The sequence below is a fragment of the Grus americana genome, chromosome 2 (assembly GCF_028858705.1).
Source record: "Grus americana isolate bGruAme1 chromosome 2, bGruAme1.mat, whole genome shotgun sequence".
NCBI lineage: Eukaryota > Metazoa > Chordata > Aves > Gruiformes > Gruidae > Grus > Grus americana.
The window spans coordinates 117844481-117858465 of record NC_072853.1 but is presented as its reverse complement, the minus strand read 5'-3'; the positions used below and the strand labels follow the sequence as shown (position 1 = coordinate 117858465).

At 40.5% G+C, this 13985-nt stretch overlaps 1 protein-coding gene across 4 annotated transcripts in view; it reads left to right on the top strand.

Moving 5' to 3' along the window:
• The window catches only part of STAC (SH3 and cysteine rich domain), a 253151-nt gene that overhangs the window by 164106 nt on the left and 75060 nt on the right, over positions 1-13985 (top strand). For 2 of the 4 annotated variants that reach the window (XM_054817050.1, XM_054817051.1), the window contains exon 1: positions 13186-13590. In XM_054817050.1, the coding sequence (XP_054673025.1) occupies positions 13474-13590 (117 nt within the window). In that variant the 5' untranslated portion in view covers positions 13186-13473. Of the gene's footprint in view, positions 1-12825; positions 12900-13179; positions 13591-13985 lie in introns of those variants that run through there. The other 2 variants (XM_054817053.1, XM_054817052.1) reach the window with 2 other exon arrangements.

Genomic DNA, 13985 nt, shown 5'->3' with positions numbered 1-13985 from the left:
TCCATAGTGGTGGCCCAGGAGCTAATTATCTGCTGGCTGTAATTCTTGTAATCAAAACAATTAGTGCAGCACACCATGCCCAGAAAAGCATTTGCAGCATTCATATATATATATATATATATATAAAATTGGATTTTGAACTCTCTCCTAAATGAGGGATTGCCCTACTTGCAAAGAAAATGTTTCTCTTGCATTACAGCCTTTAAATTACCCATTGGCTTTGACAAGCCATCACAGGAATGCTGTGATAACATTGAATTTAATATGGGCAAATGTTCTTTTTTTGTTGACCCTCATAAGGAAAATGGCTGCAAGCGTCTGGAAACCTAAAACTATCAGATGCTTTACTGGGTTAAAGTTCTGTTACAGTTAAGTCACAGTTAACGTCAAGTGCATCAAAATTCACAGAAATCATGTTCCTCTAAAACAGATGAACCACCTGACAGATTTACATCAAAATCACAGACATTTTTCAGTTTCATTTGATTGCATGTGAGAGTGTTTCATAATCTGATATTCTGCTGTGCAAATTTAGAGTGCTGCCATTAGCTTTTGAAAGCACTGCAGTGAATTCCACCATCCGTGTATTTGACCCAGGAAAACTAAACCCCAACACTACATTCCTTGTCAAGATCTGAGTTCTTAATATTCTGCTTTTTTACCTTTATTTATTCTTAAGGGATTAAAAAAAAAAATCAAATTGTTCTATTTTGGAAGACAAGGAAGCTGATACAGCTGCAGCACTGTGCAACATTTGATCCATTTTCCATTTCAAATATGCATCATTATGTACAGCTGACATCCAAGAAGGATTTTGCATTCAGAATTAAAAGCTCATTTGAGCACAGTATACCCAGTACATTCCCTCCTTTTATAGAAAGACCATTGCTCATGAGCAGTTGCCTAGGAAAAGGCTTACTTCAGACACACAGCAGATAAGAAAGCAAACCATTTCCACAAGCATATGCCTTCCTCATTTCATGAGCTCACATGGTTTGATGAAGCTCTCATGACTCACAGATTTGAAAGGCTTTGTCCATGTCATAAATTATAAACACTGGAGAGATTTGTCTGAAGAGACAAGATAAACTATGCACAATTATTTCAATCAAAGGCCAGGGTAGAACGTGGTTGGGAGAGAGTGGTTTGCACTAGTCTAAGAGTGAGGGAATTAGGAGATATGTTTGATGGTTCAATAAGTAGATATAGGTATTAGCCTTCAGAGCGTATTACCTAATGTCTTCATGCCAACATGACTAAGGCATTACAACTGAAAAGTTTGGCTTAGGAAAGGCTCAACAGTCATTAATAGGATACTTTACGTTGTTGATTTAGAATTTCAAGGAGTAAAAAAACCACATATTCCTCTTCAGTTTGAATTACAGACCTTCATGCTACCATCAAGCCAAAATGGCCAATGAGTCTATGCTGGATAGGCATTCATTTCTAATAAATAGGAAGCAGTTATTCCTCTCACCTCCATCTAAGGAGACAGCTAATCATGACCAAACCCTAGCTTTCTCCTAAACATGTTCTGAAACCTGCCTGCAGTCCATTCCAGTGTGAACATGGACACAGAGGTTTTGTGTAGACAAATCACTGTGTGCTCTTTAGTTCCCCACTCGGGGAAGAAGGAAAGATCCTCTGGCTACAGCTCAAAAGGGCATGCTGAGATGCACTCAGAACCTGTCGCCCAAGAAGGCTTACTGTTGATGAGTCTCTGCCAGGCCTGCGATGAGTATTTAGTAAAGGCCAAAACACCAGCAGTGCTCTCGCTGAGCAGCAATTTGCCTCCTCCACATTGGGAAAACCTAACCAGCTCGTTACAACACTGCCTAAGCTGACAACCATGCTTCTCTACATCTGCCAATAAATCCCAATAGAGATTATAGTGTCATGATATTCTCTGAGTAAAAAAAATAGTGGGTTCAATTTGTTGGAGAGCCCTGACAAACTATTAGATAAGGCCCCCAATATCAAAGCTAGCCTTATGGGGAATATATAAATCATTTACATGTCCAGGACTGATAGTGGAATATGAGTTGATAACTAAGGTGACTAATTAAAGCAGAAAATTCTTGTTTCCTGAACTAACATGTAATATGTGAAGGGAATTAATAGGAATCCCTGAGGCTGAAATAGGGACATGGCTTTTAAACTGTGCTGAAATGCATTGGAATAGTTACACTTCTTTGTGAGACAGACCATACAGAAAAATATAGAAAATAGGAATGTGTGTGCTAAAAACAGGGACTGTCCTTTCTGAGTAGGAATGTCTGACAGCTAAGACAAATTGGTTCAGCTTTGTCGTTTAAAATAGTAACTGATATTTTGTCAAGTTGCTCCCTCATGGATAGACTCTTACAAAATGAGAGCGATAATTCCATTAATTTGTGTGTCTTTTGTGGTCCCAGGTGATGTAGTTAATATAGTTTCTGTAATGTCAGGTTAATACTTATTCCTCCTCTTGGTGCATTCTTCTATAAATTTGCCCTCAGCTTACATTATACCCTCTAGTAGTAGAGAAGTTGAAAGTTGAGAATGAAGACTTTAGGCTTGATCTAAAATAAATTATAAGAGCTATCAAAACGAAACTTCCACATGTGTCTTCAGATGCAACTTAGGTTCTGGCTCACTTGCTTTTCAATGCTACTTCATGCTTCTAAAACCATTTGTGTAAATTAATACAGCTTCCTAAATTCAGTTGAGCTATGGCAGTTTAACCTAGCTGAGTACCAACCAACATCAGGCCAACCCAATACTTGGACGTTTCACAGAATTTTCCCTCTTCTTCCATTCACCTTTCCCTTTCCTTTTTTTTTAAAGGAAAAAAAGTGTGAAGAGCGCAGTCCCATAGCATCTTGCCTCGTGACAATGGCAAAGTATTTTAGCAGGAAACCGTGTGGGACAAAGTTGCCAAATGCAAACCTGTTCTTGACTTGGATAATGCTTCCCAAGAGGCCTTGAGAAATAGTCAGTCCTCAGTCCAGGGAACCTCTAGACGGAAGATGGAAAGGAGCCTAGTAATACTGGTCATCAGAAGATCTCTTAACTCAGCCGGTTCATTTCTTGAATCAGGTGAAACAAGCCAAACATCTATGCAGAGAAAACTTAGGTTTTCAGGAAGGAATTTCACCTAAACTCTAATTTCTGTTATATATATCAATCACAGTTGATGAGTTCAAATAGTTAACAGAGCAGTTATTAGTATTCTTCATGGCTCTACGAATTTCTGAGTGGTCTTCTCAGAATGAATACTGATGTAAACATATTTCACAAAGTAATTTTGTATGTTTCCAGGGATGTTTCTGTCATAGTGACTAAAAGAAAAAAATAACCAGGGTAAATTGGTACAGTCAGATGGTACAAGAAGCACTGGAAAGAGGTAAGCATTTGGAAGTAATATACCCCAGGATTATTTTTTTTCTTTTTTTTTGTGCCACTTGGAAGAGAAAAAAGTCACAGTTAAAACATGTTCTAAATTGATGCTGATCTCTCAGGCTCACATTGCCATGAGTGAAAACTTCAGGGAAGTTTAATTTTTTTTTCAGTTCTGTGCTCTTTTAGAAATTTTAATTTTTTCTTGGATAATTAGATCTCTGACATTAGACACATATAATTAACAGGGAAAATGGTTTGCATGCTGACTATAATAGCACTGTCTGATCTGTTTGCCAGATAACTGTTAGGGCCTGTTTTTTCAAAATAATTTTATTCCCAGAGATAGCAGCAGATATGCCTAACCGGAACCACCTGGATTTGTTTGCTGGGATGAAATCCTGGGACCTTTTACTGATTTCAGTGGTCCCGGGATTTTGCATGCATCCCTAAAATTTTCCTTTAAGATAATCTTCTTTCAAAATATTTATTCTTTTGATAGTTGAATGTGAATGACTCCCCCTTGTCAATAGAATAATAGGACTGAAACTTCATGTGCAAAACTCTATCGCTCAGGGAAGATGTTTTTTAGAACTGGAACAGAAGCTTTTACTGTAATTTTCAAAATGTGCCTCTCTAGGTGGGAGGGAGATGTGTTCTCTTTAAACTAAAAATTAGCTTTATCTCTGTCTTTTGTTAACCAAAGTTCAGGACTCTGGTGTCATTCATGTCTTTTGGAAAATTGTCCCCAAGTCTTTTTTAATAGACTATTTACCAGCTGCTAGGCAAACAACACCTAACAATAAAGGACTCGAAAAAAATTGGTTGCAGCTGCTTGTTATCATGCATTTTATGCTACTTAGAACTTTTTGCATTTAGATCAGATCAAGTTTTGGTTCAGTAGAATAAAGCTTTCAATCCTGACTTTTTAAGGACTAAAAATATGGACGTGAGCTGAGTGAAGCCAGCACCAGATTACTTTTGTTTCTGAGCATGGGGTCAAGGGGTAATTCTTAGGTACCTAATAAAATAATAATAATAAGGAAAATAGACCTAAAGTGTTTTGGACCAAAGCGGTGTTAGGATTTTCAGGTAAGTGCTCAACTACAGTCCATCTTTTCTGTCCAGGTCAAAGGAAGGCAGCTTTCACATCTGTGGAAGAAGAGAAAGGTCCATGAAGCATTTCTGAGAAATACCATGCTCATTTGAGCACAGTGTACTTCAGTTCATGGAGAACTGCCTTTTAGGACATATTGCAAACATCCTTATAACTCCACTGGGTGCAATGAGATTTAAAAAAATATCCCAAAGAAGTCAAAACCTTTACCAGCTATCTCCAGTTAAAGCGTATAATTCACTGCTCTGCATATTCTTTGCTTTTCTATGTGGAAGATAAAAATAGATTTCCTTCACAAAGCTCTCATTAGAGAATCACACAAATAAACAGCAGAAATCTTTTTCTAAATCAGATCATTCTTTACACTACTTCTTTTGATGTATGGGGTTCTTACTGCAGTGATCTTTCCCCTATCTTTCGTGAGCATTACTGCCTATTATTGTCTGTCATTCATCATGGCTACAATATATGAAGCCATTACTGTGCTAAATATGCAGTGTATATTCATATATGTGTGCATATCTATATAACATGTATATATAACGTGTAGAAGAAACATCTTCTACTTTTTTACTTCCATGTTTGTTTAAGCTTTCAGTCCTGAAAATACCATTGTGGGTTTTCTTAATTTTTAAAAATGCTTTTATACTTCTTCCTCCAGTTTCTAATAATCAGTGCAGAAAAGCAGAACTTTGTTTATCATAACAGAATAGGAAGAGGGGTAGCAGAGGGGAAAGCAAAGGGAAAATTTTGGTGATAGAATCTTCGAACACAGCCAAACACAGCATTAGATCTACAGTGCTGCTGCGATTGAGTAGACGCATATCCAGTTTTTAAGATGATTATTTGTTTGTTTTACTGTAGTACCTAAGACTAGACAGAAAGCAAAACTAGCTTCTAGATGCTGTACAAACTCAAAATAAAAGGCCAATACCTAGCCTGAAGAGCTCACAATTTGTATCTAAACTTTCTGTGTTTGCAGGAGTTCATATCTGAGGGCTGATCACATCCCTTTGGAAAGACAATCTCATCTGTTGCATTCCAGCTTGATTACTAGTACTTTCTTTTTCATATTTTCTTGTGAATCAAAGGGTTTTTTTCTGACTGAAGTTATATCTTCCTAATGTCTGCATATCTTGAATGTACTGATCATGTGAACTACCAAGTCTGCTGGATTTCCCTGTATCTGGGATCCCAGAAGAATGCCCCAGTTTGAAACAATCCATGACATTGTGAGATGATGGCTATCCCTTCTGCCATAAACCACTGCTTTTTTTCAGTTGTTGGTCTGCTGAATTTACATATGTCCAACCACCTGTGCTCAGGTCTGTTAGTTCTGCTTTTTGGCTAAATTAAATATTTGCACTCCCTAGGAATTTGTAGTAACTTGCTTTTCCTCCAGATTTCACCCATCCTGATGCCCAGTGCTCAGTAGTCTTTTCTTTCCTCATGGTCTAGTAAAAGAGACTAATAAGACACAGAAGTATTATGGATTACAAAATGAAAATGGGATTTTAAAATCATACAGAGATATATTAGCTAAATCATCATTCATGTAACTTTAAATGTCTCAGTTATCAAAATCTGCTTGACCAATTATATGGATAAATCTACAACATACTTCAGAACCCTGATTACTCAAAGTCTGCAACCATAGAGCTAGGTTACTAGGCACTTGAATTTGAGATAACCCATTCCATGGAAACAGCAGGAGAGGTCCAGCTCTTACTGGGTCCAGAGTGCAATCCTTTTCTGCCTGAGCACTTCAGGTACTCTGAGGCATCAGAATGACACTTACAGAGTGGTATTACTGCAGGTGGTATGACTAACAAACATAAGGAAAACTTAAGTGATTTTTTTCTTAAATCCAATGAAGAATAGAAATGGTTATGAATGTGGAAGGTAAAGACACTCAGAATTTGGACAATTTTACCCTCATTTTTCTTTTCTTTCTTTTCTTTTCTGACGTTTGTCCTTCTAAAAATCTTGACTGTCTTTGCTAGGGAAATCGTTTGCTCTTGCAGCTGAGCTTGACCCCTTTGAATAATAAGAGGCAGTGATATGTACTTATCAAAAGAAGCAGTGACTCCAGAATGCTCTGTGTTGAGACTTCAAATCAAAGTGATTATATTGTTTCCTATTGCTTTAAGCAACAAAATATAACAATTGTATGCACTGGAGTACTTTAAAAAATGGATGTAATTTCTATGGAGAAATCTGGTTGGAAAGGTTCTCACCTACAATGCTTAGTGGTTTTCTTGTAGACGTAATAGTGAGATCTGATTTTTTCTATGTAAATTGACCTGAATCCTTTTAAAAAGGTATTAATTATATTTGATAGGCTCATAGGATACTGATAGTCTTGTCTTTACCAAGAAGTCAAACTTACCTTCCTATTATCATTTTGCACTGGACTCTAAGACTTCTTATTGCTTTAAATAAAATAACACAAATCATTATAGATAACCTCTTGCAGTGTTTTTAAGGTTTACCTTTATTTTTTGCTCAATTCAAATTTTACTTCTCATTTTTATTTTGAACTGGTAATTATGTTGAGAGATAACAACCCAGCTACCGTCAATATATTTCAAATTTTGCATCTTACCAAGATTCAAGGAACAAACCCAATATATTTGAGCTGTAAGATACTCACTTTCCCATCAGATTTATAACAAGCTGAACATTTATTTTCTTTATTCTTGTTTGAGAGCTGTAACAGATCCTTAGAATAAGTTACATAATTGTGGGCAACCCTCATCATACACACTTCTATTCCAGTTGACACATGCACTAATCTGATAGAGTGGAATGTTAATCTTGATGATAATTTCTGATATTTCTACAAAGCTTTTCATCCTATAGGGTCTGAAGGCATTTAAAAGATTTGCTGTGCATAACTGAGTTCTACCACACCCTGTAGAAAAGCTCTGCTTTCCTGACAAAGGTCATTGGCACACTGAGAAATCTTTTTTTTCTTCCAAAGCAAAATATGATAGCACAACTGTTGCAGGTTTGCACTTGACAGTGAGGTTCATTTTGCATTCAGTGTGCATGTTTGTGCCTAAATATTACAGTGACAGGCCACTGTAACTACCTAAGACAGGAAACACTGTGCATGCACAGCCTTTTAAAAATTGGTGCATAGCCATAAGATATCTGTATGAAAAAAATTGCATATACATATCCTTGTGTTTGCCACCAGCTATGCTGGGAATGTTTGCCAGATCTTATTTTGGATTCTATTTACAGTCTAAGCAAAATGTTGCTCTCAATGCGTTTTCACTGACATTAGTTAAGAAATAGCTCATGATGACGGTATTCGATGCCAGAGTGAATGGAGAAAACAGGAACCTGAGACAAATCCAGTAAAGCCCTGCGAGCTGTAATACCCAGCTCATGCCTGGAAAGGCCAACAACTGGACAAAGGAATTTAGGGGACAATTCAGGTCAAGGAAGGTCTAGGAAAAGAAAAGGTGATTGAAAGCTCCCTCCTACCAAAAGCCTTTAAAAAAAAAAAAAAAGAGCCCAAGATCCGTAGTGGTGACCCTGTGGGAGATTCCTCCTACCCCACTCTGGAAAAGGCTGAGGAAGGAGGTAAACAGAGCTGGCTGAGATGGTATGATTATATGAGACCCTTCTGAGTGATACCGAGAGCCATCAGGAAGAGTCTTAATGACTATCTAAGGAAACAGAAGTGAGTCCAAAAAGAGTCAGGAGATTATGTTAATTATCATATCTTTGTTATCTCTTTAAATATTTGGAACATGGATACGCTGAAAGGATTTAGTACATGGCTAAATGACCATTGAAGCAACTATTTGAACTGTTTCAGAGCATTCCTGCTACAGTCATATTGGACCAGTCAGTAAATGGCAGGAATTTCTAGGAGCATCTGTGAGTTGCAGGAAATGGTGCTCCTGATTCCATGGGCCTCTTCTTTTTATATCGCATTCCTATAAAAAGTGAGAAGGAATCATATTGCCAGCAGAGATGTAAAATCAGGTCGGGACTGTCGCTGGTTATTTAAAGGTATTGCGATGCTTTTTGTAAGACTGAACATATTACATGCTGTATCTTGGCTAAATTCCATCTTTTATAATTACATCCTCTTCTCCCCTTCTCAAACATTTCTTGCTGTCACAAGAGGATGCAGCATTCTTCTTTCTCCTGGTCTAGATGTCTGGGTAGCAGTGTTTCAATCTCATCATGATCTCTCTGAAAGACAGATTCAAGTTGCCCAAGATGCAGCGTGATCTCCGCATTACTCCCTGTGGCATTGCTGTGGATGGACATAAAGAGGGGTTTGATATTAATACTTAGGCAGAAGTTCCATTTTTCTCCCTGCTTAAGTACAAGCACAAATCTGTTGGTTTGGCTTCCGCCACCATTACTCGTTTGCTACAGTATAATCACTCCCTGGAGCAGTGGGAGGCTTAATACTTTAAGTCTAAAAAGTACTTTGAGATCATTTTAGTCAAGATGAAAATGCCCGTGTCCCGTTAGTACTGGGAGTGCTTTCAGAGTGCTGACCAGCTTGTGCTTCCAGCTTGATGAGCTGGTGATTGTAGCCCTTAGATGGCATTTTGATAAGCAGAATCCACAGGGGGGTTGTGACTATGTTAGCTGCTTGATGAACTGCCAAGATCGTACTGAAAGCAAACAAGGGGTGTGTCACTATAAACAAAAAACCCCAACCACCTGATACTATTTTAATATCATTTCTCTGTGGGTACAATGTTTGCTGTCAAGAAGTCCCCACAAGCCTGTTACTTGGAAACCCAGGCAGATACCCCGCTAGAGCGATGGTCTGGTCTTTGCAGTCTACTACAGCTGTGGGCAATAGTGGATATTTGAGAGGAGAGCCTAGTGAAGATGTCCACCAGTACATCTGGCCAAATGCACCATGCCAAAAGTAAAATTCCCATCGCAAATGGCACTAGAGGGGTATCCTGTTGCCAGTTTCCACAAAGACAAAATTCAATTGACTAAGAAATGAAACTACTGTTTCTCACCTGGAACACTCAAAAATTGGACTGAGAGATTTGGGGAGAGGCTGATCAAGTTTCATTGCAAGTGCCAGAACTACAAGCTTTTTTATGTGTCAAATGGTTTTCTGTGGTGCTCAGTCTGCATCTTCTTGGAAGTTGGACTCTCAGTAGACTGAATTCCTCTTTTCTTTCAGGGCTCTCCTTTGCTGGCAACTGGCCTGATTCCTCTCTGCTTCGTACATTTCAAGAGAGAGGTGTATGTAGTGATTTAAACAAGTGCCATTTAGTAGTAGTGTTGTCTCTATATACTCCCTTATACTCTCTTTGCTCAGGACTATGAGACTGTCTATGCAGCAGGCAGTGAATAATGACACCTGTAGCTCCCTGGCTTCTTTTTACTTCTTGTTTTTCTCTAGTAAATACATGAGGGTCTAAACAAGAATAGCATCTTTTGATAAGTACTGATTTCATATCTTTCCTTTGGTGAAATCCAGCTCTACTCATGTACCTCTTTTGCAGAAAGGTGCTCAAATATTTCAGGGGAATGTCTGTAGCAGAAAAAGAAGGCAAAAGGACATGGCATGGGCCAGACCCCTTACATCAGCTTAATCTTGCCACAGTGGATCTCTGTAGCAGGTAGGACTTGGCAGTACAGCAGTGCGTATGTGTTCCTGATGTCAGGAGCCTCTGGGATGCTCTTATTGTGCCGGCTGCAGCCAGACCTTAGGATGAACTGCTGGAGCCCTGGCACAGAGGAGTGCTCTGCATCACACCATTACCTTTCTGTGTGCAGCCAGAGAGCAGGAGGGAGGGTGGGAGGATGGAGGAGGCGTAGCACCCATGCAGTCAGCTTCCAACCGCCTAGCAGGGGAATGTTTGGTGGTGACTCCAGGCAACGTTAAAGCACCTTTACACAGTGCAACAACTTCAGCTGGGGGCTGAGAATCAGCTCTCATGTTTTATTCATCCAAATTGCCTTTCCCCACTCCAGAAATCGACACTCATCTCTTCACTAAAGAATCTGTTCAATTTCCTCTTGTTTAGCACTGTGCTGCAGTGCTCACATTTCCACCGAGTACTTTCACTTAGAGACTGATCGGCAGTAATCACAAGTCCAACTTCTCAGGAGTGAAGCGTGGGAGAGAGAGGGAGATGTAGGTTCATCTAATTTGATCAGTCTGTTTTGTTATACAGAATATTTGATTTTCAATAGCCAGCTTCTGTGGAAGGAAATAAAAATACAAGAAATCCAGCTTCTTTTCCTTTTTGCCTTTTTGGTAAGATTTTAGGTTTGACTCATCTTTCCCAGGCTAATTGTCAAGAATCTGACAGATCAGTCGTGGTTGACAAGTGAGTAATTGGGAGAAGAGAGGGAGTGCAGCAGGTGTCAGTACTAATTTGGTAAAACAACAAAAAAAAAAAAGTAGAGTGTGGTATGATAGTCACTTACACAGTCATGACGTTACAAGCTTTTCATACAAAATGTGTGCAGGATTTTACAACACTTAGAGCATTAACTATTAACCAGCCACTCCAGGTCCATTTCAAAGGTGGCCTACAAATTCACCAGAAGATGTTTTTGAGCCTCGTAAACAGGAAAGACTGGTTCACAACACTGCTGGGGAACTGGATGAAAATTAGTTTCACAATTCTCACCTGTCACATTGCTGGGCACATGGAACAGTCCTTGCAGGGGGCAGACCCCATGTGCTAGCCCTGGCATGGCTGTGCTAGGCTGGACCATCAGGGAAGGATACCACTACCAATCACTGTTGCCCTGCCAAGATTTCCATTGCCCACAGCTGTCCTAATTCTCCCAAACCGTGACTCTGCACAGTTCCCATTCATTGCTAAGAGGCTGATTTTACAGCAAAGCCCAAATCTCGCTTGCTGAGTGGAAGAAATGAGCTTTGCACCTGGAGAATTCCTCCGGCTCTGAAGAGAACAGTCTAAGACACTGCTGTATTTTAGAAATCAGACCCTTGGAAATATATTCTTTTACTTGCCTGCCAAATCTGCCCCTCTGAGCTCTGTATTTCCTTGCTTCAATCTCAGTTGTCACTGACGCTGCCTCAACAGCAACCAGTGTTCTCTTTTTGATCTCTGTAATGGTGTTAGCAACTACAGGCCAAATAATAGGTTCTACTGACAGACTCCAAAGACGCATTTTTGCTCTGAAGTAGCTGTACAAGTAGCATTGCAGCATTTCATGTTTATTGTCTGGTAAAGATTTCTGTATCTTATATGCTCTATTTGAAAGAAATAAAGCTTTTTTCCCCATTTAACTGCCAGTTCTGAAAATTCACCGTGGATTCAAAGAAAAGCTGATTTTTTTTTTCCTGGTTTCTGCATAGTTGTTAAGAATACAGAGGCTGCAGGGCAATTTCTGCTCTGGCTTTCATCTGTATATCCCTTACTATCTTGGAAAGTTGCCTTCACTTTCATGCATGGATTATTTGAGGTGGGGGGGGCCTGCAAGGTAGCTCCAGGTAGCAGTTGTGTTTCTAAGGGATGGGGCTGGAAGGGAATCTGGTACCTCATCCCAGAGCTATGAGGTAGTGAAGCTCCTCTCTGGCTCAGACCTCAGAAAATCACCTCCGAACACCTGTACCTCCAGTATAGATCAACTAAGCGCCAATTTTCTTCTTCTCACTTTCCAGGATGTAAGTGTTGCTTATTGGAAACACGTTTGGGTTGCTTTTTTCTGTTTTCTTTGAGTGAAAGAGGCATCTCCACCAGCCATATGGAGCGGTTCCCTCTCTGCAAAGCACGTATCTGATGGGGAGTGCATCCATTCAACCTTTCACAATACGGACCTTAATTCAACAGAGAAGAGAGCTGACAGGAACCTTTGCAGCAGATTTAAATCAGAGGCAAATAGTCGAGCAATATAAAGCAATCTGAGCCAGCCAGCAAAGTCATGCTGACCTTCTGCTGGTATTACTGCAGCCCGAAGCGTGACTTCGGGTGCCGCATCCTCGGGAATGACAGCACTGCGGGGGGAAGGCACAAGGCCCTTCCCAACAGCTGCCTCTGCTCTGTTGCTGCCGGATGGAGTGTTATCACTATGACAACGTACAGGTATAGGATGTGAGCGGTAGCGGGAGCTTCCAGCTGACCCTGATTGCGTGTGCATGACTCAGAGCTGGGCTTCCCTGCCCGGGAGGGGAGCAAAGAACACGTGGATCCACAGGTGACTCTCCCCAACTCTGTCCTGTCACTTGCTAGCAAGTTTGGGATATAAGGCAAGGTGGGAGCTTTAGAGACATTGGGTAGCTAGGATTTAAAATAATCTTTTCTGGACAAGGTAAGGGAAGACTCATTTTTCTCCTCTGTTTCTAGAGTCCTTCTCCAGGAAAAGACTTGAAGAATATAAAGCTGCCCTTCAAACTCTGCCTTCTCCAGCCTGTTAAAAGGTAAAAAGCTTCCAAACTGCATACGCACTGCCTGCCTCTCTGCGTGCATGTGTGTGTGTGCGTGCATGCGCGCATTACTTTCTTTCACTACTATGACAGCACATGCTCCTCCAAAGCTATTCACAGCATTAGAAATACAACTCCTCCCTCCAGTGCCCCGTGTGTGTGTGTGCGTGGCTCGGGCTTTCTGCTTCAGCTCACTCCCCTCTGATCACGGGGCTGATGGTCACGACTCCGCTCCACACCTCCGGGCTTCACACGGAGGGGAGGAGGATCAGGGAAAACATAGAAGCAGGCACACAACTGACCTACAGAGCCATCGATAACTTACTCCCCTCGCAGCAGAATTGCATAGGGGAGGGGAGGGAGGAAGGAGGGAGAGGAGAAAGAGGGGGTGGAGGAGGAGAAGGAAAAAAAGAAAATCCAGAGAATTCTAGTCTTGCAAATGTAGTGAAACTGAGCGGTTGGAGTTCATTTGCTCTAGAAGAGCAGAGAAGAAAAAGGACATTAAATGAAAAAAAGCGAGAAAGGTCTGTAGCTTTTTTCCTGATAGTAGCGGTGTTTTAGAGGTAAAATGATTCCTCCGAGCAGCACGACTGAAGTCAGCGTGGATAGTGTGGAGAAAGAGAATGAAGTGGAGAGCACAGAGCAGCCCCCCTCTCCAGCATCAACTACCAGCCAGGAATCAAAGGTACTCAGAGAATGAGATTTTTTTTTTTTTTTTTTTACTCTTTCTTTGTTTTGAAAAGAGATGTGTTGCTTTGATTTTTATTCGGAGCCCTGTGCCAGGATCAGCGGTAGAGTGCTATGAGCCACCTCTGATTGCCGTGCCTGCTCTGTCACTCCTACTTCTGAATTCTCGCTGTCACCTGGGCAGCTGAGGAGTCTGAACTGGGAAAATACCTGCCTTTTGACATGTTTGGGTCTGGGGATTTTTGCTTGTGTTTTCCCCTCCTAATTACACTAAGGGCCTGGGGGAGTAGTGGGGTTCAGGGAGGGGATCGATGCTGATAGGTGTTGTTAGCTATTTTCACACCAAGCGTCAGATCATTTAAAGGGTTTTGTTCATGGTTGGAAAGACCGATT